This window comes from Pagrus pagrus, assembly GCF_965226575.1.
Source record: "Pagrus pagrus genome assembly, chromosome: 12".
Taxonomy (NCBI): Eukaryota; Metazoa; Chordata; class Actinopteri; order Spariformes; family Sparidae; genus Pagrus; species Pagrus pagrus.
In genome coordinates this window covers 11751804-11775447 of record NC_140196.1, presented here as the reverse complement: position 1 = coordinate 11775447, position 23644 = coordinate 11751804, and the positions used below count along the sequence as shown (strand labels likewise).

The following is a 23644-nucleotide window of genomic DNA, read 5'->3' as shown; positions in this document are numbered from 1 at the left end:
ACCTGGGCAGTAGATTGACAGCAGCCGGAGTTGATTCATCCGTTGAGAGACTTTGACAAAACTCAACTTTTTTACCGGACAGCAGCAGCACAGAATAACAAAAACAACACACTTCAAGACTAGCTAACAGATAGCTGGCAGCCACAGCAGTCTTAATACAAGTAAGTTGATAGCCTGCCATTTTTCGCTTTCACTTTCTGCCATGACAACGACCCCCCACCTGCTCATTAATTTATCATTAGCCGAGTTAATTAACCGTAAATTTAACGTTAGCTAACACAGAGACTCGGAGAGTGAAGGCATCAGCTCCAACTTAAGCTAGCGCCAGCTAACGTTAACTTTGTGTGAAAGTTTAAAGGCTGTTATTAAACCTTTGTGATGTGTAAATAAAACAGCCAACCTTAATTACAGGGTAGTATTTGAAGCCTAAGTTTTAAGTCAATCTTGAACGTCTACACCTCTTCGTTTCCACAGGACGGAGGAGGTAAAACTGGTGGCGACGTCTTCCTAAAAGTATCGCACAAGTTTCAGCGATGCCAGACGTTGAACCGCTCAGATTCCCATCAAGGGAAGGACGACCTGGTCAGCAAGGTGAGGGAAGTGACCGGTGTGTATGTAAACACAGTGGTGGAAGAAGTATTCACAGCCTTTTAAAAGTAGGAATACCTCAGTGTGAATATGCTCCACTACAGGTAAAAGCCTCCTTAAGTATGTAAGCTAAGTATTATTCGCAACATTTGATTAAAATATAAAAAGTTAAAGTAGCCCACTCATGAATGCAGAAAATGGCCCCTGTCATTGTTTTACTATCATATATGATGTTTTTGGATTAATGTTACTGCTGCATTATACTGTGTATGTTGCATTTTACTGCTGTAGATGTTACCTTACATGCTGTTTGATAGTTAAATCTACAGCAATCATATTCTGTAAGATCATCATATGTTTGCAGCCCTCCTGTGGACACCATGTATCTCTAAATAGTTTATTTAAAGGTGCTATTTGTAAGAAAAGTTTATTTTTGAGCCTCATTCCCAACTCTCAAATGATGACACTTTGGGATTGTGGGACAGATCGACCGTCATCCCAAAGTGCCAGTTTTTGACGAGTATGGACCTTTAACGTAAAAAGTAGTAGAATTTGCTCAGAATTATAAACACTAAATCATTCAGTTTATCAGAAAATAAATGAATAAATTCAGAGTCACCAACATTTGGAGATACAGTGTTTTCACTGGACAGGACAGGTATGAAAAATGTAATCTGAAAAGTAATTGAAATCCGAGATGTGTAAGTATAAAGGAGCAGAAGCATAAAGTTGCATCAAATAGAAATACTCTTCTCTGAAAACAACTGAAGAAGATGGATGACTTGTTTAAAACGTAAAAAAATAGCAACAAAAAAAGCGTTTTTGTGAACTAATAAACTTCACCTGATTTTCCATCCACATTAGGGTGACTACATACTGACTGAATTTTCATTTTAGGGTGAACTTATCCTTTAGATACTTGATTAAATGACTTAAGTTTGCATACCAATACTGCTTACGATTGTTTAATAATTCTTAAATTTTATTTGTGAAATAAATTAGGTTTAACGTTACGCCATGATCCATTTTGTCACTGAAAGATAGGAGTTTGATGCAATTACAGTAATTTTCTAAAGAAATGTGAACAAATTTGGATGATAATTAGATTTAAATATCTAATATCATGCGTGAGTGTGGCAGGTGAAGGTGATTGGCCCTCAGGCTCACATGGGCCTGCTCTGTCGCTATAATACACCCTGCCAGTATGATTTAGAGCTTATTCAGCCGGCTGATGACATATTGCCTTACCACCTTCCTACCCCACTTGGTTCTTTCACTGTGTATTATTCATTTGAAGTGCTCAGCAACAGATGGCCTTTATTTCGGGTCTCCCCGCAGTTTTTCCTCAACTGTTCCTGTGTTGGTCTGAGTCAGCTCAGTCACAAGCCACCCTCCAAATGAAATATCATAGCAACGGTACCAGTTTGTCATTTACCTGTCTATCTGCACACAGTGGACATAACTTTAATGAAGTTACGCCTATCAACTACCCCCAACATGTGATGCTTTTCTTAAAAAGGTGCCAGGAAATGCCAGATGTCACAATGATGACACTCCTGAAAAGACAGGTGTGTAATCACCTGGTGTTGCAGGTCTTCCTTTCAGTGGCATATGTTCAGTTTTAGCTAACTCTGTGGCTGGACCCTTTATCCAGGGCTGGTCCTCACACTGCAAAGCCGAACACACACTCACAGAGTCAGAAGCAGTTTTGGCCTGACAGAGAAACGCAATCCATTGGTCTCTATCTATATTCCATACATCTAGTCCAAGCTCTCTCCACCTCTCTCTCGTGGGCCTTGCAATGAACAAAAAAACACTACCTCCATCTTACCTGCTATCTGACACTGCAGCTTACATGATAAGACAGAGCAGTGAGAACTCATAATAAAGTTTCTATCTTTGTGCATGCAACATAAATTTGAAAATAGAAACAACGTCCAACTACTGTTATATTTGGGGTTATTTCCGACCTTTCTATCTACTTAGTATCACAAATGAAATTATTTCATGTGAGAGATCATGTCAGTGTGACAACAGAAGGCATAGGGACCAATATTTCAGTCCTTCATACAATGAAATTAATTTGTACCTGAAACAAATTTGTTCCAAAGCCTCCACTTGACACATACATATTACATATAAATATTATTTGTGTCCCATTAATAACTGTTCTGGAGCAGAGGTGCTCAAATGTTTTCCCTTGTAGGGCCAAAACTGAAACTCTATGGTGGGCCACACACCAAAAGCAAACACTTATTGTATTTTACTGTATTAAGATTCAAAATGGTACTAGGACTTCAGGCTCCCTTGATTGGATGACTTCACTTTACCCACCAAAAGATAAAATGGCACAAACAGCGATTTATTTTTTATTTAAACTGTTATTTTATTTCTCTAGAAACAACCGTCAGGCCAAATTGAACCTTATGGCAGCCGACTTTGGCCCACAGTCCTGATCTAGAGGTTGAATTATTGTTTGTGGGAGAATTCATATACTGTACGTTGAAATGATATCGTACAGGGACCCTTTTGTCGTTAACATCAATTCTGGTGGTTCAGGTTACATTTACTTGTGAATAAATGTGACATGTCTTTGTTCTATGATATAGACAAAGGATTTCTTTCCAAAAGTTAGTTTTTCTTAGACATACCAAAGTAGGATTGCGGTCCACAGCACTGGTGTTTGTTTTGTTTTTTTTACCCTTTTTGTCAGCCAGATGGCGTCCTTTCACCACTAAGAATTGTGCCCTTGGGTTTGTCTTGAGATGTTCAAATTAGTTTTCTCTGCTCTCTCACTGATGCTCCCAATATATTGCAGTCTATGCAAGCAGAATCAAAGAGAAAGTAAAGACCCAAAGAACATCTTTCACAGCCAAATACATTTTTGTAATTACATTTCAAAATAAAGTTAATGAAGAAGTGTGAGTGTTCCAACAAAAGTTGTTTTCTGGTGTCTTGAGGAGTGTTGGTCATAACATATTTCAGGGGCTTTGCAGGAAAACTATAGGCAGGGTTCACTTATCATGGATTCTCTTAAAACGATTGTTTGTTGGTGATAAACAAAATATTAAGTTGGATTTACACATTTCAATATTTTGTGTTTCTCAAGATCAAGCAGATCTTCAAACCGTATGCTCTGGTAGACGTCGCACGTGTGCTTTGCTCAACAGTCCCTCGCCATGTGTCAGCAATGCTATTTACCATGTACAAGAGATGAAGTTGATGGTGGAAAGTTGGTGTCAACAGGTAAACTGATGTCAGATGTGATCAAACCTATGAAAGATTGTCAGACAAGTATAAGATAGGAGTACAATCAATTTAAAATTATTGTTTCCTTTCCTTCCTGTACCAGTCTGGAAAATATCAGGCACAGATTGATCAGGACAAGCACCACTGCAACAAAACTTTAAGGTGAGGTCCTGTGTTGTTTTGATTCCCTACTTCTTTTTGTTATAATCAGTAGGACTTAAAAATATGACACAAGTTTAACTCCCTTTTAACAGATTTCAGTCCAGAGACTCGGATACTGAATCTGTGACGTCTACAGAGTTGTTTGTCGAAGGCATCGCAATTAGCGCAAGAGGTGAAAAACAAAAACTTCAGTCATTTCTAAAATATTTGTTTAATAATATTTGTTATACCATTGAAAAGCAAAAGCACATGAAAATAAAAGAGCAGCACGTAAGTGTATAGTGAACATTTTCCTTTGAAAAGCTCTGGGTTTAGAGATGTTTCATTCCTAGCAGTAGTGGCTAGTCAATGTGAGAATAAATGAGTCCCAGTTGCTGGTTCACATCTTTTCTCTACATAATAATTCATCAGATACTATCCAGTGTTCACCTCTGCTAATAAGATACCACGGATCAAGTTTATTTCTATCTGCACTTTGTAATTGGTCACATTATGTTAACATAGCTTTGCAAAGATTAGTTTACTTCTTCATGCTTTCTAGTTGAAAGTGAGGATACGATACAAATCATTGTGCCGATCTTGTTTAATTTTTCATCCTCTAGAAAGTTGTCCATTATCGCCACTATTGAAGAAAATAAATGATGTCCTTGGAGAGGTTGTGTGTCTGATTGAGCGGCTGGAGGCTGATAGGCAGTATGCAGAGGAGACTCTCCACAAAGAGAAGAGGAGAAAAATATTTTTGGAGAGCAAAGTTGACAGCATCGCACTGTGGAAGCAACAAGAGCACTCTTTTGTAGTCCAGAAAGGTCAGTGACTAAGAAGTGTGTTATCATCTCCCCAGAGACATATTTGTGTCTTGTATTTTGATGTATTCCTTTTTGATGATTCCTCTTTACAGAGCATGAGGCTTGCATTAGAGACATCACTGAACTCAAGTGGCAGCTCAAACTGGAAAGAGAAAAACTTGACCAAGCCCAGGAGAAACTGTTGCACACTGAGGTGTTGAACCAGCGCTTACACGAGGACATCAACTTTGCCAGAAAACAACTTCCTATTGTGAAAGAAAAAACTGACCTCCAGAGAGGCATCATAGATCAAATTAACTCTGCACAAGCTGAGGTAACTGTCTTAGAAAAAAAGGTTGGACACTTGTGTTTGCCAGGGACACAATTAATAGCTATGTCTTGTCTGTGGTAGATGAAGAATTATTTTGGAAATTGTGCAAGAATTAACCAGCTAACAGGGTAAAAGTCTGTTGTTGACACAGTCCAGTTGTGTCAAGATAACATCTATCATCTGGTGCATTCATACATGAGCAAGTGAGCACAATAACATAAGGAAATCAGGTTATTTCTTTTGTTTCTGATTAGTTTCTCCGTCATACACTAGCTCTATCTCACTCAGCCACTCTCTCTTTTCTAACTCTATTTTTAATCCACAAGTGCCATGGCTTTAGGAATTACAATATTTGTTGGTCCATTGGTCCAGTGGTCATCCAACAATTTGGTCTAGACTAAAATCATTCCATTTTAACAATTGACTGGATTGCCATGAAATTTGGTACAGCCATTCGTAGTCCCTAGTGGATGGATCCTAATAACTTACATAATTCCCAGACTTTTCATTTAGCTTTTCTACTTGTTAATTTCTTTAGTTCAAGTCAGGATGCTTCAAAATCTATTGACCAAATTCAGCCTCGGCTGTACTGTTGCCGTCAGGCAAATATGCCATGAAAGTGTGCCAGTAGAGAGAAGACTGAAAGGGGAACATGTAACAGGTCAACTTTGACTCAGAACCATTGCATCTTAATGGTTGATAAATTTAACAGCAGCACCGACTCAATGTTAGAATGAATACAATATTTGTTTTTGCTGGTACAACTCAACAAATCATTGGCTGTGGGTGCACTGAAGATAATAACACTGGGCTCTGATGTTCAAGTGTGAATCTTTAAAAGAAGGCTTACTGAAAGCCCAGGGTTAACAGACAGCCTTGGGTCTCCTGGATTTTCTCAGATTTGCCAAAGCCAAAAAGAAAAGTGAAAACCCCTTTAGTATGTAGCCTCAGTGTTGACTTGTGGCAGATACTTGCTGTGTGTATGGGATTCACAAGATTTGGTTTCAACAGGTTATGATTTGATTACAGGATAATATATTGTCTTAATCAGTACCTGAAACTGTTAACAAATAATATCTAGGTAAAATAAAAGCCAATGATTTCCTCTTTCTTTTTCAGGCCGACGAAGTACGCTCAAAAACACAAAGTGATCTCACACTGGCCCAGGAGGAGTTTAAAAAGATGGAGCTTGATGCCAAAAATGAAAAGACATCACTGGAAAATTCACTGTTGACGATGAAAAATCAGCTTTCTTGCAGACTGTGAGTGTCTGTCCTACCAACATTAAAAATAAACAGGTTTTGCATCACTGTACTAAAGACCTATACAGTAATTAAATACGTCATAATGTCTGGCTGGAAGGTGTCTGTTAATAATACCGCAACCATACTCCTGCTTAATGATAACAAGTCTCAATGTAACGGACCTGACAATTTAACCTGACCACCATCAAACTTTGAAATTGATTTGAATACAGGTTTTTTGATATACGACACATAGGTATAACATAAACATAAATAAATAGGTTTTATTTATGCTTTGTAAAAAAAACAACTTAACTTATTAGTTATACTGTGGTCATGCTGTCTTGAAGATGATTTTCTTGCAATATATGGATTATAGTTGTAGTGATAACATATTGTAACAGTATTGTGTTGAGTTGCCCCTTCATTCCCAAAACAACCTGAACACTAGATTTCTACTTTTAATATATCAGCTTAGTAACAAAGGACAAAACTGTTTTTGTTTTTTTTCCTCTCAGGGAGGATTTAAGCCAGTTGAAGATGGTTGAGAAAGGTATTTGTGCTGAAATAAAAGATGCTGAGAAGACAGTCGCTCTTACAGAAGAAAAGTGTGAAGCCATAACACAAAATATTCCTGAACTTATGGCTCACGAGAAAACTGAAAAAGAACGGGTAACTGATGTTGTCCATAATTTAATTTTTAAAGGGTTTTTTTCTCTCAACATTATACAAAATTAATTCAAATTCACATTTTTTCCCCTTCTTGTGACAGATTTTGCAATTGAAACTTCAAATTGAGAATGAAATGCAACGGAACAAAAAATTGAAAGAGAAACTAATTGCAATGAAACAAGAGATTGAGAAAACTGTAAGTATTGTTACAGAAGTGTCAAAATGTCTCTATAATGTTGGTGCTGCTTGATAGTTCATTGGGTAGAGCATGGCAGATGACTGCCAGACTACATTTCGACTCTCAGTGGAGCTATGTATGCTAATAATGTTTGAATTCATTCACTATAAGGTGTTTTGGATAAGTGCATCCACTCAGTGGCACCCTGTATGTTACGTTATCCACAGAGACTAAATGGTGAAGCAGAGGTTTCCTGCATAGAAGAGCAGCTGCATTCAAAACGTGATACTTTTGCAGCTCTTCGTGAAGAGAACATGGAGTCTGAGCAGAACGTAGAAGACTACAAGCTAAAACTTTCTGTGAGGTACAGTGTTAAAGCCGAAATCATGGCAGAAGTGACAGCATCCTATATTTGGTGTTACTATATACAATATTAGGCTACTTATTTGTGTTTACTGTTACTTTTCTGTGTGATTTTCCTTAGTGCGAAAGCAGTGAAGCAGATGCGCGAGGAGAGGAAGCAGATGCTCCAGAAAATCATTGACAATGACGAGCAGTGGGAAAAGGCCAAGGAGGAAGTGACCCAAGTTGTAGCCCAGCACAGTGTCGCCCAGACTAAACTGGAAGAGCAGGAGCAGCTCACCTTCATGGAAGAACGGCGGGCCAGGGTCAGTGACAACATATGTACATGTGCTATGTATACTGCATGGGTCACAGTTTGTAAGGAAAACGGCTTTCAGTGCCCTTTCTATGCTTTACAGAAAGAGATAGAAAAGCTGAGGAAAGATCTGACAGGACAGATGACTGCCCTGGAACTACTGAAGGTAAATTCATATTTCTGTACCCTGAGTACATTTTGCTCAGTCAGACTTTAAGAAAATGTTATCACAAAATTGTCATGCAAACCAAGTAGAATTAAATTGAAATCTTCAAAATATATCTATCTATTTTTGCACACCTTTTCGGCTTCTGTGGAACACTTTATAGCTGTGATGAGAGAGGCATGAAGAGGTGAAGCTTCACAAAGCACAGTCTCAATAAAAAACGAACATTATACATTTCATAAAGGTAGTTTTAAATGTCTGGCTGTATTCAGCTGCATTATTTCCCATTAATGTCTTCACACCCTGTACATGTTTGTAGACTTTAAGATAATGACATTCTGCTTTTTATTTTATTTTGCATCAGGGTCACTGTGCAAATAAAAAAGAAGAAATGTGTCGACTGCAAAGGAGCTCAGCGCTAACCAACCAAAAGCTCCAGAAAGAATTTGAAGATGCATCCTCAGCAACAAAAGCTCTGGAGACAAAAGTGGAGGTACTGATAAAACATAATAGTGTTTAATCCTAGTCCAAGGGTCAATTTACATAAAAAATGTGTTCAAGGTTTAATTCAACTCCATTTGTGACTAATTTGGTTTGTATAGCAAATCAGGAAATTGACAGAAAATCTGGAGAGGATCCAGTGTGAACACAGGAACACATTAGTCAACCTCGAGAAGGAGGAAAAACTCAAATATGACCACCTGAAAGCTGCTCAGGTAAGAAAAGAAAAGTTAAGGGTTGCATAAAGCAATTCTTCTTGAGTCAAAGAACAGTTGCTAAGTCAGGTTTACTCTGCAAAGCTCATTGAGCACACAGCTAGTCACAGCTATTTATCTTGTCATTCTTTTGTGGAACAAAATAATCTCCTGCTCTAAGCACTTTGAACAAAATAAGGTTAACAGAAACATTAACGTTGCTATTTGTTTACAGGATCTACACACTGCTACTGTAGAGAGATATGACAACACCCTGGGCAAAATCAGTGACCTTACGAAGAAGAGCGAAGAATACCGAGATGCTTCAGATGAAATGGAAAAAACAGTTGATAGCATGCCAGAGATCATGAGAGAACTCCAGTAAGCTGGTCATACACAGGAATCACTTCATGTAATAGTTTGATATTGTTGGATAACGCTACCTTTTCTTTTACGTCAGAAAATGGATAAATAATAAAAATACCAATCCACCTTTTCCCTAAAAATGTTTCTTTGAATATTTATTTGATAATCAGTATTTTTATTTTTGACTATTTCCTTAAATAAATGCTTTGAATCTAAATTTCTACCTGCTATGATTACTGCGTCAGTGGGAGCGCTGATGCAGTAATCATATATTTATGATACTCAGAAACGATTTGAGGAAAATAATCTAATTTTGTGTGTTTGATTTCTCCTTCCAGAAGCGTTTTTGATGTGGTGGAATTCAAAAACAAATCAGCTGCTCTCATAATGAGCACCTTGCAGTCTGATATTAATAACTGCCAACGACGAACACAGCGATCCATGCAGACACACACCGCTCATGTAACAGCAAGAAAAAAAGAAATGGAAGACACCAAGGTAACAAAATGTTGTTCAGGATAACTCTCTGTAAGTACATGACTTTTTTTGTGTCAAATACTGTGCAATCAGAGACGAGCTGTAAAAAACATCTCATTGTTTATTTGTTTGTGGATTAGTGTCAGCACATTGCTTGTCACAATACATCCCTTAAGATGCAGAGAAAAGAGCTGAGTGCAATTAAAATTACAAGCCATGGTCAATCTTGTTTAAGTGCTTTTCCCACAAATGACAACTCACTGTTGTTATAGTCTTTTGTCTGGACGAATTTGATGATGCGTGTCGTGGTGAGATGCTGTGCACATTTTGTTACCTGTAGGCCAACATTTTCAATACTAATTTCCATGTAAGCATACAGTTCACAACATCAAATATGCATATAATCTTGACTGTTTTTTATATTAATGTCAGAAATAGGCTCGTGTAGAAACACAAATGTGCTGTGCACAGCCTGGCTTGCATTTGAACACTCCTTTGTAAGAGAAACCCCTATTTATTGTAAGGTTTTCATCTGCAGGATTATCAGCCCCAGCCAGAGCCTCTTTGCTGATGGGGGTTTCACATGGCTTATCTAATGTGAAATCGCCATGTGGTATATAGTTTCATTAAACGGTGATCAAGAATGCATTAGTTCAAAACAAGAAAAGGCAATGGAGCTTAAGCCGCCATGCATCCAAGTGCAGCAACTTTAAAGAAGTTGTTGGCGTGAGACAATTTAAGAATTAGAAGTCTTCCTCATAGACACAACTCCCATTAGCCAGATAAAAGTTAGCCATGCAAAAAAGGGGTTTAGTCTCTCCACTTGACGAAATAAGATGATATAACAACAATACTCCTCACCAAATAAAAAGATCAGACAGACTCTCAAGTTCTAAGGAAATTGGTCACTTTAATCATTGAGACCAATATACAGCACACATAATGTCTGCATTAGCATAACATAATAAGCAGTGTGCATTCAGAAGCCACAGTGCATGAAGCAGAATGGTTAGGCAAATATTTCTTATAGAGGAGATTTCTTGTAAAATGCTGACCAAATACTATGCTCTTATAACCTCTGAAGGTTGCAGACCTCTGTGAAACGGTTCAGTATAGCCAACAGCCTGATGGCAATTTGCATGTATGTATTATTTTTAAAGATACAAACACAGGGTATGTCAAGGTGAAGTAGATTGACTTGTCAGCCCTGTGAAGTCTGTGGTCATCTTTTTCCAACCCTACATGTCTGGAAGTGTTCCGTCTTTCGTGCACGCACCTATTTTTTGATCTGATCAGTGCTTGTCGTTTGGCGAGCACAAAGTAAACAATGCAAACTGCCGACGCTATCAGTTTCTTATGGGCAATGAAGTGTAATTTGTTCCATTTACACTTCACAACAGCATCAGATGGGCTTTGTCAGTGCTGCATGGAGTAATTAAACCTGAAATCAATAGCAGGCATTTGTCATGTTTACAGCCCCTCTTTCTGCTGGGTTAAACTCATCACTTTAGTGCTGTTCTGTTTTACTGCAGAGACACACTTCATTATGTCTGCAGGTAGACTTGAGATATTCACCAGCCACATCTCCAGTACTTGGGAAACATTGTTCAAATGAAAAAGACATGCAGAGAGACACATACTCACTGTGATTTATTTGCTTGATTTCACAGAAAAGTGTCAGTTGTTGTGTGCCTGTTATGTATATATTAATTAACAGCACAAATACAGAAAACATGTATTGTATTATACGCACACATACTGTACCAGGTCAGTGGTACAACTAAAATATCTTCTAACTGCTCAGTATAAAATTATAGGGTGAAGGGCACTGGAGGGTCAATATACAGTCGTAAACATACTGTATATTGACCCTCCAGTGCCCTTCACCCTATAATTTTTTCTTAGGTATCTGTACATAGCAGATTGTGAGTCATGAAAACATTGATCTATGTGATCATTCATTATGTATTTTACATCTGACCTGAACTTAATGCTGCCTCAGTGGTTGTTCTTCTTCCATTACGGCTGTGGCATACAGCAAAAATATTGCTAAAACAGTCATCATACCAACAAAAATCAATTTGTACAGTAAATGCTATATGCTCTAACTGTAAAATTCACATTTAAGTGTGAGAGGTACTTGGATCCTATCCTTGTAATTTTTCTAGTATAATGGTGACAGTTGGGGTCAGGATACACCAATCAGGGCTGATATTGACCTTATTAGTCGGTTTGGGTATCAGCCATGATATGACTCTATTTAATAACTTATATCAATTTACATGTAACGTGATGTGAAAAATCAGACCTTTCCGTCTCTCTCGACTGCTTATACATGCCTGTGGTAGATTTGTTAAAGTCATTTAATGCTGCTGGACTGTGGATTTCTTTGAGAAGGACTCGATTTTCTGCGACAGTCAAAAGGATGTGACTTGGTAGACGTTCTCAAAGGCCTCGTCTCAGTGCCTCTCTCTGCTCCGCTAACAGAGAGCAACCGTAGCTTACGTCAGTTTAGAAATGGAGTCCGCTAACATAAACTAACAACCGGCTTCGAGCACAACACAGAAGTTCCACAGAGCCCCTTTAATGTTGTTATAAAATGTATTGTTTTCGATATTTGTTAAATTAATTTAGTCACAGAAGAACACTAGCTCTAGTTATAAGCGCCACACAGTGATCCCTAGCCTACATTAAATTGAATCCAGTGAGATTTGTACAGTAAGACGCATAGTATAACATTGGGGAAAAGAGATAATAGGTATTGAATAGGTACCCAGTATTGACAGTTGCTCTGAATTGATCAGAATGTTTTTATTTGTGTATAATCACATGAAACTACGAATCATTGTGTTTTTGTTACCTTAGAATGACCCTTTTATAATTACAGAGAGAGAGGGTCCTCTTCCTCAGAGTCCGCCATGTTGAATTGCCTTGTTGAACCGCCAGAACAGCCAAATTTAACACTGGCTCTATAGAAGGCCTATCACGTTTGTAGGAGCCACCTTTGTGGAGGGTGAGATGAGGGGTATTCAGTTGGTTACAGTCTGCAATCACACCGCTAGATGCCACTAAATCCTACACACTGGACCTTCAATAGCCAGTGTAAACATTTAACTTACCTTTACTGTTTGACCTAAACCTTTTGTTTTCACATGTGTGTCTGTGTGTAGGAAGCACTAAATATTGCACTGACGGAAAACAAACAGCTGGCAATCGAGTACGAAGGTCTGAAGAAGATCCTCATGGAGGCCAAACAGGAAGCAGCGTATACTCTGAGCGAGAGAAACCATGCACATAAATCTTTTCATTATTACACTCAGGTACAGTTCATATAACCTTTTGTTAAATTTACTATCTCTCCACCCCCTCTCTTTTTAATTATGGTTTATGACTGAGGATTTTTGCGCTGTTATCTTATCTTCTGTGTTATCTTATGTTGTATTCCACGCTATTCTTCTTTGCACCAGATAGCTCTTCTTTACATGGGCAGTAATTCTAAGAAGGTTTTAGTTTGTCAAACCGGCGAGGAGGTTACTGCAGCAATCTAATAATGATGAGATAACTTGAGTGGAGGAGGATGATGGATGTGACATAATGTAATGATAGCTATGTAGTTTTGCCACCAAGGGGAGTAAAGAGAGAGGTTGATGGTACATGTAAATACTTTACCTTCGCCATTTCCTTGATTATAGTTTTTGTGAGGTGGTCAGAGGTGAAACGTTTTATTATCTGGATGTTACAAATGTGCCTCTGCTCACCACAGCTCACACACACCATTTGTTGGGGATCAGCAGCAAACACAGGTTAGGATCGGACAATAAATGTGCCTTTAGTGCTAAAATAGCACCGGAGGTTTTGACTAGTTGAGGGAGACAACTCAGCAGCATTTTCCTGTTTAATCTTTATAGTTTTTGACACTATTTAACTGGAATAAAATTACACATGACAACCATAACACCAGGAAGAAGCCACACTGATTCCTGCAATGAAAAATACATATTATTTGTTCCAAAAATGACTAATACCTTTACTTGAGCAATTCCTCATCTAACTGCATGAATGTTATCAAGTGAAAAATGCATGCAAAAATAAAATCCTGTGGACAGGATTTTCCACGCTCATGATCAAAGCCTGATTTTCTTTTACTCCGGATTCAGCCTTCACCATTTTTGTTTGTTTCAACTCTACACTTCTACAACAGCAGCCTCTCGGCTACTGTTTTATGCCTGAATTTAGTTTTTATAACAAGCTTATAATCCAAAATGTTTCTGAAATGTAGATGCAGGCCTATCACATTTAATCTGATTTAAACAGGAACATCCAGGCACTCTTCTTTCCAGTTTTATATGTGTATAATTATCCTTATAACGTTGGATTTTATGTCCCAGTTAGTACATATATTACACAATGTTATTGTCCTTAATTGATTTGTTTGTAACTGGAGGCAATAAGGTAAAGGCATTTAACATTGTCAGGATCATTTGAGAGATCAAACATTAGTGCATGTGTGTGAGATGCCTCACACCACTTGTGTGTGTGTGTTTGCAGAGCCCATAATCTCTTTAATGATATTCAGCTGAGGGATACAATGAAAACCATCTCTTTAGTATCCTTATATAGAAATATAATCCTGACAGCAGGCAGCCCTGACAAATAGTTCAAGTGACAAGACAAAAACAGCCCTTATTATGCTGACAAGATGACAACTAAACAGCACAGAATTTGCTTTTGTAAATGAATTTTCTTGCATCTTGATTTTGTGTGTATATATATCTATAAAACATCAAAATCATTAAGACCTGACATATCTGTAATAAATGATTAAGAGTGAGCTCATAAGTGTGATTTCAACTTTTTCAAGCCGTTGCAACACCACCCATAGTTACTATTCACATTAACATTTTCACAAAATGCAGGTTATAGTTCCACCTCTGAAGCTGAAATGATTAACTTTCCACAAGTTGTCACATTGAAGTACAGCTAGAGTAGGCATCACTGCTGAGTAAATCGTTACCAACCACATACGAATGAATGTTACGAATGAACATATGAATGTTAGTCAGTGGTGGAATATGACTACTCTGTACTTTAGTACATATTTCAGGTATTTATACCATACTTGAGTATTTCTATTTCATGCTGCTTAATACTTGTATTTCACTATAATTCAGAGGGAAAGAATTTGTACTTTGTACTCCACTATATATATATACATACAGCTTTAGTTGTTAACGACTTTGCAAATAAAGATTTTACACACAAAACACATGATAAGCCTATAAAATAGAATGTGCTGCCCAACATTTTATAAAATAATTAAAATAAGCTTCACCCTGATCAGCTGCAACCATAAAATGCTGCTTACATTATAATGCAGTAATAACACAATACTATAATACTACTACTAATACCAATTATGCTGTACTAGAATACTATAGTATAACACTCACAAAGCTATACCCTGTACCCTTTGCTGATAATACTTGCATAGTTTAAGAAGCATCTTTCATATTATTTTGATTATGCTGTGGAAAAAAGTGGTATGAAGATCATAAAGATCATTATCTGCCTAGTGTGTGCATTTATTTTTAATAGTATTTTTCTTTTTTAAACACAGCTGTTTGCAGGATGCATAGCAATGAGGTAACACGATGATGGTGGAACAAAATAAACTTTTTTTTGGTACCATTAATACACCTACTGTAGGTTACATGAATGCCTACAGCTAACTGATTCGGTTTGTTGATAATGGTAATTTTGTTAAGAAAACTAAACTCATCAACATTCTCGTTATTACATACCTGTCTAGGAGGAAGATGGCCAGTTCAACATCAGTTTTGAATCCTTTCAAATCCCAAAATCCTCTCCATCTGTTGAATGACTGTGTTTACTCTATCAATGTTCGCTTTTTCTTGGTCTTTGATTGGTTCTTTCTTTTTCTCTTTGGTGATCCTGCCCCAGTGTTAGGAATAACCACAAAATATAAATTCAAAATGAAATTATCTAGAGAAAAATCTCCTGTTGCCTTCTAACTGGATAATGTATTACTCAGTGCTTTGCCTGGGAAAACAAAAGCTCTCGTAGTTTGCACGCCGTAAATTGTTTTGCCGGATTTCGTGTAGGAATCCAACCCAGTGACAGGCATGAAGAATAACTATAATAATTATATAGAAATATCCACTCTTCTTGCTGATGGTCTTGTTTGCCTATGTAGGTTATATAGAGGCAACAGTATTAAATTTGAGATGTCTCATAACCAGTTACAAACTCCTTGTAGTATGTTTAAGTGACATTTTCAATGCACGATTTTTACCTGAAATGGATTATTTTCTGTAGTGCAGTATTTCTATGTTTAGTTCAGTAAAAGATCTCTCTATCCACCACATTTAGAATAAGGACAGGTGCAATTCAGCAACCATTACCCATCAACATTTTTTAATAGCAGAATTTGGGGATCTTTACGCATGTATTTGTGTTACCTGTGTTAGTTTCAGTGTTTTGGCATACTACACTATAACAGATGGGATAGAAGTACATGTATCATGTATGGTCTTCAAATTTTTTTTGTATATTGCAGCTTTAATATACTAGATACAATCACTCAATGAAACAGTTTCAGCCACACAACTTGGAGTGTTGCACATTTTATTGTATACAAATGCTGTGTATGTTTTTGTGGTGGAATAAATATGTCCTATCTATTAATTGTCCAATCAAGACACACTTCAGCTGGTTTAACTAATATTACAAATCTTTCTTTCAAAAACAGGATGTAGTAATGATTAATGTATTTACAGAATTCAACAAGTATAAATACACTCACATAATCAGATTCTCGTTTGTAAATGAAAAAATAACTAATTAATTAGCATATGATAGCTCTTGCCAGTATGTTCCTCTTATAAAAATCCTCTTGATTCTACTGTACATGTAAAGTGTTGCTTTGTTTATGTGGAGGCTTTCAGCTCTTGGGTTTTAACAGGGTACACCATAAAGAGCATTCTTGTTATTGTCTTTCCTTCAGGAGCTGATGACTGAGCTAATTCGCTTTAGTTTTCAATGCACTGGGGAACACATTGCCAAGCAATGATAAGCTTTGTAGGGAGAGTAGAGAGATGGAGGGGAAAGAAAAGCAATGGCATCTATCAGAATTTAAACCTCTTTGCTTGAAACTGTGTTCAAATAATAAAGCAAGCAGCATGTCTTTCCAAGAGACTAGGAATAATTTCTGGTTTCAGTGGGGGGTTCATGACTCTGTGTGTATGTGTAAAATATGTCTTGAGGGGATTGGTATAAAGTTAAACTGGGTGAAGTAGAAATATTTTACTCATCAGCTTTGCAGTCACAGAGTTTGCCTCGGCTAGAACAAAACTGCTGAAGCATTTAGAGAAAATTAACCCCCCATCCTGGCAGCCAGATGTGACTGGATTCTGATGAGTGCACACGAGTGGGCAGAGAAACCAAGAGACTGTGAAATTCCTGTCAGGCCCGTGTACTGCAGAATGGGCTATTGACTGCTTTCTCTATTCCCCTCCATCATTCTTCTTGAACACTGCCATTAATTTCCTCTCCTGCCTTACCAATTCCTTTTCTCTGCCTTCTCTCCCCCTAGCTCTCTTTGTTGCAGAAGAGGATGCACAAAGCTTTGGTGAAATACTTCAAACAACGCAGCCTCTACAGCCGGGCTGAACTGGACCGGTGCCAGGCTCTTTCTCAAGAGACCGACCAGAAAATAAAAACAGCCCAGGTATTTGAACATATACATGTAAAACAGGCTGGAAAACTTCACAAACTGTCACCATTCATTTAAATGGTAAATCCCTTTATTCAACTTTTATCCCAGTGTAGGTATTCTACCGGATGGAAGCGTATTCTTTTGCATACCACAGTAACTCCATGTTATGCTTGGCATTGTTTGAGCCTCATCCGGCTAGTCAGTCGCCTTGTGTCTTCTTTGCCAAGCAAGGGCAGCCAGGCAAACATCCACCAAGGCTTTGTGCCTCGCTGCTGTGGTGGAGTTAAAGACGCCACTCTTACATTACAGTCTATACATTCACTCATCAGATCACAGACCGGCGTGATGGATGATGTGTCTGCGAGAGTGCCTATGCAGTGACTCCGTGTCTGAGGCTAGCTCTGCCTCTTGAGATAACTCTATATACACGACACATTGTGCCCGGCCACATCACATCAACATTTGAGCCTGTTTCCCATTTAGAAGGGGCATTTGTGGCTTTTACGGCTAATTTGGAGCGAGTTCATTACACAGAATGGAAGATACCTGTGTTACAGCCTCTTCTTTGTGAGTAGGATAACCTTCTGTCTGTCTCGCAGAAGAGTAGCGGCGTATCCTGCAAGGTTGAGAAGTAAGGATCTTCATTTAGAGGATAATCGGTGTCTAATCTGTGCTGTGATGTGAGATGAGGTCAAAGCGGACAGAGAGACAGTGATGAATCTTTATGAAATGTCCTGTCCAGCATTAACGCAGAGCCAGGTGGCATGCAACCGTATTATGAACTACTTCCACCCTTTTTACTTCTTCCTTACTATAACAGTAGGGCATCCCAAACTCCTAAATCTCCATGTTTGTCAGTTGCAATCTGTAGTTTTTGTTATTCGCCAGACATCAAATTCAACTTCATCAGATATGCTGGAGGCAAAATATGCTCAGATTTGATTAGAGGTTTTTTCAGGGGAGTACCCAATGAAAATACTATTAAGTGGTTTCCTTCTCAGTTCCTCCTCCTCTGACTGCTGACATGTTTTTCCTTTTTTTTTGATGGGTCTGGTCCAGACATTACAGAGAGCAGCCATGTCTCACTGGCCCAGCCTCAAAAGGCCCCAGCAGATCACAGCTCAAGGCAGGGAGGAGTAGGGCACAGGGGGGAGGAGCTATCAGAGAGCTGCAGAGTGTGAAGGACAAAAGAGCTGGTGTATTCAAGCGCACCACACCGTCACCCGTCACAGCTCAGCACAGGGTCCATCAGAGCAGGCAACACTCACTTTAAACAGGCTCCTTGTGAACAGTCCAGCTCGGGGTCTAACCTCCAAAAAGTGTAGATAAACCTTTACGAGAGAAGAAGAAAAATACCTTGATTAGTTTATGAGCAGGCGTAAACAGCCAATCTGCATGATTACATGAATATAAAGACCTTTAACGTGGTCTTATGATCCACAAAGAAATGCACTGACAGTATGCAGATAGTGATAATGCATGTGAGATTCACAATTACATGATATATGTATTATCAGTATCGTTGCCACTTTGTTACTGATACCAGTTGTAACTGGAGTTGAACCAGGCTGAATCCTGATGAGGCCTGTACTAATCCATCATGTCCACTTAACCCCACAAGCAGAACATAAGAGAGGTCAGGTTCGCGCTTTCACGGCTACGGCGTGCTCGAATCTGACGCCAAATGGCAGTTTTCTCTAAAGTAGCTTGAGGGGAGGAAGGCCGGGGAACCCTAGGGTGAGCGGGTGGGAGTGGGTGGGGGGTTGGTGGTGGGAGCGTGGGGGGCGGCGGGCTGTCATCCTGTTACACTCCTGCCAGAACTGGCAGTTCAGCTTTGTGTTCTGCGAGTTTACACTAGGGATGGCATAATTGACAATGGCTAACAGCGGAGAGCAGTGCAGAGCCTTGTTGAATGGCCAGTAATGATTGGAGCAGACGCCCACTGCCCCAGTCCCAGGGGACAGTAATCCAAGATCCTGTTGCTGATATAATTGTTAGTCAGAGAATTTCTGCATGGCTAGGCCGGTTCAGATTCCCAAGCTGGTTGACAGTGCCAGGCAGTTTAATAGAAAAACTGGATGCTGAGGTTTTCAAAACAGAAGAGCACTGAACCTGGACGTGGTTCACCAGGAGCCTCTTGTACTCCTTCCCCACAAAAATAAGAACAAGATGGTAACTTTACTCTCACAATTGCAGATCCACCATCAGCTGTGTGTGTGCGATGCACACCAAGTAAGTCTTTCTGCAAAAAACAGCATTTCCTTAATTAGCTTGTTTCCCATTTATTGTATTTGTCCTTTTTTTTAAACAGGACTGGTTGTCAGAAGGAATTCAGCTCATCTCTTCGTTCCTACAATCCTTGACAGATGACTCTACTACCACCGATGATGCCGGGGCGAACAAACAAGCCAGTCCAGATGCGGTTGGATCGAATGAGTAGATGCCTTCAGTTCAAATAGCAGTGTAATTGGACATTCACCTGTACCAGACAACTTACTTACCCTAGCACGCTTCACTATTCCCCCCTCTACTTGCAGCAAATCCATAACAATGAAACAGGTGACTTTCATGCTGCTGTCAGGACTGATCTAATTTTAGCTGGGTGAATGATTGCAATTGGCTTTGCCTCATCAGATAATTAATCTATGTCACCATTAATTGGAAAAGAGAATAATTACAGGCAGTGTTGACAGAAATTCTACGCTTCTCCAGATTCCAAGATCTAATTACAACTAGTGAAACCCTGTGACCTTAACTAGCACTTAGTGCACCTTGGCCACCTTGACCATGCCCATGTGAAGACCACTGTCTCTCTGAAAGACCCTGTTTTTGTTCCGGCGCCCCGCACTCCTTCACTCGCCTCACTCTCCGAAAGCTGTCTCCCTCAATCACTTTTCAATATTCAATCTTAATTTTGTGGAAGTTTAGCATTTTCAATGAGCTGGAGATGAATGATTAATGAATAAATTTAAATGCTTCATTTTGTCCATGGATCATTAGTTAAGTCCTTTGTGGGAAGGACCTGAGAAAGGAGTGAAAATTATTGAGACATTAGCCTGAAGCAATCCAGGGGTAAATAGTGTGCACAAAAGGATGTTGTGTGCGCACTATCCACTGGCTTTCTAAAGAACCCTGGGGAAACACTGTTTTCAATTTGGAATCTTAACTGAATCACATTTAGTACTTGTGGAAAATTGATTTTTGTTTCATCATGTTTCAACAATGTCATACTAATGGTACACGACACTAATGCCTGTTCCATATAGACTTTTAAAGTAAAGTAAAGATGTCTCTGGATAAACAATTCCTGACTTAAATATATTCATTTACTAAATAATTATGCTCATATAATCCTTCAAAGAGTACAATTTGCTGTTGATTTTCTTTGCAGTCTTAGTGTCAAGGTCGATACTTTCAGGCTGCTCCTTTAGAAATATGTGTTGCCCTGTCCTTCTGTCTGTGTCTGGTTGATAGAGATGCTGTTGTTTTGATGGTACACTGGATGCCTCCTCTACTTATGGGGACAGAAGGGGGCAGTGTGAACACAACAACCTTAGAAAGACATAATTGACTGCGGCATGGTCCATTCTTGTACCTTCACATGGCCCTAGCATTTCATCTCAAATGAAGGATTATTATTAGTCTGTCAATTGGAATATGTAAAATAATTTTGCTAAGAATTCAAACTTTTACAGTCTTCTGAATGCAAAAAAAGTTATTTATCTGTTCTTTTGACTTAAATATGCTGTACGATAATTGTAGTCACAAAAAAGCAAAGCATAATGGCTCTAACCTCATATCAGCTACTCGCAGAGCCATGATGCCACTAGATCTCTAAAAGCACCTTGAAAAGAAAAATGTTCAGTCGTCTCATATTCCTTACTGACTATATGGTAATATCTCAAATGAAAGTGCCTCCCCAACACATTTATCTACTCTCTTTGCATCTAATCAATCCCCTAAATAAATGAAAGTGAGCCACAACTAGATGTCATCACATTTATCTGCAGGCGTGCCTCACAGTGCACACACCTTAATGCTGTTACTCTAAAAGAGGGTGGACTGTGGAAATACTGATGGGGCTATTTGACAGCTCAGATGTATTTTCTTCTACATGTTTATTTCATTATGATGAGGATGAAAAATACAGCACAAGCCTCGCTGTGTTGTTGTTTTCTGTGAGACATCAAAGCTGGTTTAGATGATTTTGTGTGGTTTGGTATTAAGGCTTGTTTTGCAAGAGACATGTTGGGAAAATCTGATTTACAGGCAGCATGATTCTCAATTTCAGCCTGGCGCCACCATGCAGACGATGGGCCCGTTTCGTTTGGATTCACCCCGGTGATCGCTTCTGATCGTTGACGTGAAGCCAAGTGAATCAGAGCAACGTTCTGTCTTCTCCAGCTAACCCAAACTTCTGTTTTGAGATCTTATAAAAACCAGGAAATACGGAGGTGTCCACTCAAACCGTCCTGTCTTTGTTCATGAGCAAGTGGAGAGTTGAGCCATGGAGCTGATGGAGTCAAGGAAAGAATGTGAGTGGAGAGAGGTGCTACTGTGTCTAAAATATCAATGAGGGAGATGCTGCCAAGTTTTGGAGCACACAAGAGGGAATAGGTCCCCTGTTAACATCGAGTGGACCAGGCAGTTCTGCACTGCTTAGCTGTTAATATCTTTTATCCTACAGAGAAGATTTTATTTTATTTTAACTACATCATTTTAAACGCCATCTACTGCTCCCTTTCCTCAGTATTTATACACCGCAGTGAGTTATTAAGGAGTGTGTTCCTTTAAAGTTTAGGTGACTACAACATCTGTCATTCAGTCATACTGTAGAGCTTAACAATACACTGGAACAGTGTGTTTGCCCAGGTGAGTCTTTAATGTGAAACTCTGCAGAAAACATGCCAAACAAATTCATCAGTAGAACAATACATGTTCCTTGTGTTTCCACACTCGTTTGATTTCAAAGATATTTATCTTAACAGGATAATAATTTGTGAAAGTCTCTGACATTTGTGGCTAGCTAGCATGATAATAAATCCATGGCTTGGAACATTTTTTAGTTAATTAGAGTCAATCAATCCAAACTTTGCTCACTTACCGGTGTGAAACCGGAGTATAATGAGCAGAAATCAGCATGGTGATTGGAAAACACAAATTACAGCTGTTAAAGAGAAACTCATCCACTTTTCTTCTGTTGATGCCAATGCCTGCTGCGAGGATTTAAAATTAGCATGGCATTCCTTTAATGGATGTTGGGGGAATGTGCTCCTCTATAATTAAAAAACCTGTTAATATCCTTGCAGGCTAAAATAAGAGGCGTTAGTATGATTAAATGACAAATCTTCAAAAGGACATATTGGTCATTTGACTGTTAAATGTGTCTGCATTTATTTATCTTTCCGAAAATGCACATCTTAATTACCGAACACTGCTTTCATACAGTATAAGCTGTTTATATGTTAGTTTTCCTGTTTATGTGTATTATGAGCAAATGAAGTAACACTACATAATGGTGTGTGACCACACGAGTGAGGTGGTCAGCACTGCTGCTTCAGATAGATCATGTGGCATATTAATGAACTTCCCTGATACATATGGGACATGGTTATGGTTAAAGGCTGTGTGTATCTCTGTGCTCAGGGCTGCATTCACATCATTCTTGACATATTCCATGCACCTTGCATTCATTGTGTAATGATGTGAGTAATAACCTGGTGATGTTAACAGCACCCCACACTAGGACCTTTATCTATAGCATGATATGACCCCACTGTTAGTGGTCACAATGTATATGACCTCAGCGCTGGATGTAATTTCCTCTCAGGAGCTCTTGGAAAGGGAGAGCTTATGTTGTTGAGCTCATGTCGTCGGGGCTGCTAACAGCAGCTTGCCATTGTATTAATTATTGTCAGGGAATCCAAGGGGTGTAGATAATACAGAATGCACTGGTTGGTCCCATTTGTTTCACTTGTCAGTGGAGTGAATAATTGGGAGTGCTGACCATATTAGACACAGAGAATTTCTAAAACATACGACTCAAACAGTCGCAACACAAAAGTATGGCTGGGAAATTAAAAAGCTTAATGTCTGAGAATTTCAAATCAGTATGGAATAATTTGCTGGCTTCCCATTGCCAAAGGAATTTACTGAAGTTTAACTCTGACAACAGAACAGAACAGTCATTCTGATTCACAGTCAAACATACCCTTTATAATATTGTGCTGAATTACAGAGACCTTGTTCATGATTGGATTTTACGTTTATCTTTTACCAGAGACTATATATACCACCTCAACATTATGTCTTTTGTTAAAGATGTTGCTTTAAGGCAA

At 38.7% G+C, this 23644-nt stretch overlaps 1 protein-coding gene across 3 annotated transcripts; it reads left to right on the top strand.

The window, feature by feature from the left end:
- ccdc178 (coiled-coil domain containing 178) lies at positions 1–20286 on the top strand. 3 transcript variants are annotated; one of them, XM_084370019.1, is made up of 21 exons: positions 1–161; positions 475–591; positions 3698–3834; positions 3941–3999; positions 4092–4171; positions 4602–4805; positions 4898–5118; positions 6235–6377; positions 6878–7031; positions 7132–7227; positions 7437–7573; positions 7694–7877; positions 7971–8033; positions 8398–8526; positions 8636–8749; positions 8964–9109; positions 9433–9592; positions 12742–12891; positions 17184–17318; positions 19503–19538; positions 19618–20286. In XM_084370019.1, exons 2-21 carry the CDS (start codon positions 534–536, stop codon positions 19744–19746), a joined length of 2535 nt encoding a protein of 844 aa, XP_084226145.1. In that variant the 5' UTR covers positions 1–161; positions 475–533; the 3' UTR covers positions 19747–20286. The 3 variants fall into 3 exon arrangements, with proteins under 3 accessions (XP_084226145.1, XP_084226147.1, XP_084226146.1); XM_084370021.1 differs by lacking the exon at positions 12742–12891; XM_084370020.1 differs by lacking the exon at positions 19503–19538.
- The last annotated feature ends 3358 nt before the right edge of the window (positions 20287–23644 follow it).